This window comes from Cannabis sativa, chromosome 6, assembly GCF_029168945.1.
Source record: "Cannabis sativa cultivar Pink pepper isolate KNU-18-1 chromosome 6, ASM2916894v1, whole genome shotgun sequence".
NCBI classification, from domain to species: domain Eukaryota; kingdom Viridiplantae; phylum Streptophyta; class Magnoliopsida; order Rosales; family Cannabaceae; genus Cannabis; species Cannabis sativa.
Genome location: NC_083606.1, coordinates 62361968 through 62365980, shown reverse-complemented (window position 1 = coordinate 62365980; position 4013 = coordinate 62361968). Strand labels below are relative to the sequence as shown.

General features: G+C 32.6%; 1 protein-coding gene across 2 annotated transcripts; it reads right to left on the bottom strand.

The window, feature by feature from the left end:
• Positions 1-266: 266 nt before the first annotated feature.
• Positions 267-2430, bottom strand: LOC115725345 (protein BYPASS1-LIKE). Of its 2 annotated transcripts, none has more exons than XM_030654832.2 (2): positions 2260-2430; positions 267-1911 (listed from the first exon to the last, which is right to left on the bottom strand). In XM_030654832.2, exon 2 carries the CDS (start codon positions 1749-1751, stop codon positions 558-560), a length of 1194 nt encoding a protein of 397 aa, XP_030510692.1. In that variant the 5' UTR covers positions 1752-1911; positions 2260-2430; the 3' UTR covers positions 267-557. The 2 variants fall into 2 exon arrangements, with proteins under 2 accessions (XP_030510692.1, XP_030510693.1); XM_030654833.2 differs by having other exon boundaries at positions 267-1908; positions 2260-2429.
• Positions 2431-4013: the final 1583 nt, after the last annotated feature.

Below are 4013 nucleotides of genomic sequence, written 5' to 3'. Positions count from 1 at the left end.
CTCAAATCATTCACAATCTTATTACCAATAACTTTTGTGATCTTTATCATTATAAAAGAAAACACTAGCAAAGCAATAAATATTTCCAGACTGTCAAATACTTGAAGCACACAATACCACAACACCACATCCAATATATCTACCCCGACAAGCCAATTCAACAAATCAAAGACAAGCAATAACAGCAACACAGGCCAAGGTGACCGAGTACACACTCTTACCCTGCTACTTTTGAAAAAGTACAAATCAGAAAATTTTTAAATCAATTTTAGGAAGAGCAAAACTTTAACAAACGCAATAAACATTACACATTTCAGTGCATTGGGAACAAAATAAAAATACAGTACGTTCTTTATAGAAGATCAGCAGCTTTGATCATGCTTTACAGACAATACAATGTAATAAAAACAGTAGCCTTTTTTAAAGACATTTTCTTGGCTGTTATACCATCTCAAAGTTATAATCCTTGCAAAGTATTCTTAAAGTGGAAACAGTAAACATATTTCGCAAATTTGTACATTTGATACTCATCTGACTAGCAGTTTCACTGATTCAAATTAATCAAGGTCGTTTTTCCCCCTATTCAAGATATCATGGCCTTCAGTTCGGCAATTCATAATTCTTCGAAAGACTTCTCTTAGTTGACGCTCCAATGGATCCAATCCATTTCGAAAACTTTCACAAACCGCAGCTACCTCATGCACCCTTTGCTCTACCTCCTCCTTTTGCTCTTCTGTCAAGGGAAACTGAACAGAATCCACCAAGTCAGTCATGTGGCGTGCACATCTTTCAACCTGATAAATCTCCCTCAACAATCCATTGGTGTTTCGATTCTCTCTCTTTTTGGATTCTTCCAAAATCCGATTGAGAAGTGACATCAAAGGCGTTCCCCATGAGAAATTGCGGGGCACTGAGAAATGGACATTAAGACCGCGATCCTGACATGGGATTGCAGCCACAAGAGTCCACAAAACAAACATGAGCACAAAACTCATTGTGAAAACAGGTACCGCGAGCCCATTTGTGGCCACAATCTCGTTTCCACGAGGTGGTATCAAGTTTGTGGCAATGGATTGGAGTTGTTTTGCAGCTGACCAAGAATTGGATACACTCCACGAAAGAGACCGAGAATGCCCTGAGGATTGATTTCTATGGTGAGAAAGATGATCCTTCTTCGTGTTATGACGGCCAAAAGACATGTTCCTGTGAGAAAACACCGAACCAGTGTCCCTTTCGTCGAGCATTACAAGTGCCAAATCGACCAAAGCCTTTCTTGCACGGCGGAATTGTCCCTCACTCAGTGCCCTCTTCTTCGAGTCTAAAGCGCAAACAACAATATCCAAAAGCTTATGCCATGACCTGATCTTCTCAATCCCATCACAGGTGGCATTACAGATATCAAGAGCCTTCACAATCCTTTCAAAGAAATCATCAACCAAACGCTCCAACGGTGGCTTTGAGACCTCTGCCTTATTATTCAAAAGAATTACTCTGAAATCCTCCAAAGAGGAATTGAAAGCATCCAAAAGCTTTTGAATCCATGGAATTGAAAGCAATTCATCATTGCCAGCACTAGAAAGGTCTTGGAATCGTTCTGTGACACGCTGTTGGAAGAACTCGAGCTCAGATTCAAGGGCACTAGAGTCCTGATTAGTCTCCATTGAGTGAACTTGTTCTCTCCTAAAACTCCAAATTGATCGACCAAATGCGGCCAGAGGTGAAGAAGTGCCTGAATTTTCCGTTGAAGGCATTATTACAAGATTTCAAAGCAAAAAAGGCCCTTGATCTTATCAACACAACAACACCGAAAAACACAAAATCAGTACAAACCCATTAATACTTAGCTAAGAAGGCCTCGACCCAGAACTTCAACTCTCAAAATCTTCGAAATCCCACTTCCAATTCAGTCTACTGCAATAGTTAAGCCCAAATTCAGAAATGTTTTCACCATATTATATATCAGAAAATTATCCAAACTTGTCGAACACTATAACCAAAAATTCCATTTTTTTTTTTTTAAAAAAAACAGAAATTTCACCCAGATCAAAAAGCTCAATAACCTGGCTTATCTAAATGACTCAAGCAAAAAAAAAAAAAAATCAAGACGTTACATCTACAAAAATGTGAATAAGCAATTCTAAAATCCAACGAATATTTATTATTGAAAAAAAAAACCAAAAATTAGTAGTACCATACATTTTAGAAAAAATATTAAGAAAAATCAAAAAATAAAAGGAAAAGTTGAAGAAAATGGCTTACTTGGTCAGATGTAGTAAGAATATTGTGAAGAAAAGACAAAGACATGTGGAAAGAATGAATTTATTACAGGAAAAGAGGTTCTTGAAACCCGGCGAGGACACGAGCCCCTCGCTTCGGAGAGAGAGACCCTAAATCTACGACCCAAAGCAACACATACTTTATACAATTTATATTATATAAATATATATATATTTCTTTTGAATTATATTAATTAAAAAAGGAACGCAAATATTATTTAAATGCTTTTAAATTAAGGAAATAATAATATAAATTTCATGTTTAAGGAGAAACTATGGCACTTTTACGCATGTTGTGTCAGCTACGAGTTGGGAAAGCCGTTACATTAAATTAATTGTTTAATTATTTTCTTTTTGGACAAATGTTCTCTTGTCTTGATATAGTAAATTAGCATATAATGTATATTCATTTTTATTTTATTTTTTATTTCTTTAAAAATACAATATATTCCTCCATATCAATATGTTTTAAATGAGTTTCTTTCTAATTTCAAAAAAGAAAAAGAAAAAAAAAAGAAAGGGAGTTTCTTACTTATTTTAAATTAGTTCATGTTAACATATATATTAAAGAACTCCTTACAGAAAAACAAAAAAAAAAAACTGATATATTAAAGAACTATTTTCTTGGTCAAAGCTCAATAGTTTTGTTCAATCAATAAAAAATGTGAATAGTAAGGCAAATGATGCTAGCTAGGTCTTAGTTCGGCCCACGGTGAACCCATCAAGGATAGCGAAGTGTTGGGCTGGAAGCCAGCGTATGTATGATAATTTAACTATCGCTTTCATAGAATTGACCTCCTTATGGACCTTATCATATACCTACGAGGCCTCCCTCCCACCTAGTGGCGATTTTTGTGTTTTTACCTATAATATTTTTGGAAAACTTACAAAAATACTGAAATTTGGATTAATTTTTACAAAAATACTGTCACACGGAATTTTTTTCAAAAATACTATGTTTATAAAACACCAGTAAAACACAAAGCAATATAACTCAAAACAACACTAGAACACTAGTAAAACACCAGTGAAATTTAACACAGTATATTGCAGTCTGAAATTTATAAAAAAACACAGTAAAAAAGTAAAAAATACCGCCTGACAATATTTTTGTAAAAAAATAACAAAAATTTGTATACCATGTAAATTTCTCATATTTTTTAACTTATTTAAATTGGATCTAATTATATAGTAGATATTAAATTTTACAATTTGACATGTTCTAATTACTTTCAATTTTCTAATCGATACAACGTCCATTGAATATTGGATTGAATTAGTTTTATTCATCAAATATATTTCATATATATCTATTAATTTTAATTCGTGTTTATTAAATATTTTTTAGATTGAATCGAATTCATTCAATATTAGATCCATTCTATTAAAAAAAAATTAGAGTAAAATTTTAATATTAATTTTAATATATACATATATACTTTATGTATAACAACATAAAATTTAATTACTCATCTAAACTAAATAAAAATATTAAGTTTGATTGGATACGATCATCTAAACTAAATTTAATTACTTTATGTATTAAATTTTTGAACACCTCATCTAACATTCGATACGATCCAATTGAATATTAAAAAATAACATCCAATCTGATTGGATCACAATTGGATATCCAATGTGTAGTGATCGATTATAATTAGATCAGTTAATTTTTATTAGATTGAATCCATTTATGCACACCTCTATTTACGACCTCCTTAGTTTTGTATCAAGGTT

What these genes read in the sequence shown, in the direction of transcription:
- LOC115725345 (XM_030654832.2), bottom strand. Translation starts at nt 1,751, where the DNA reads ATGCCTTCAACGGAAAATTCAGGCACTTCTTCACCTCTGGCCGCATTT.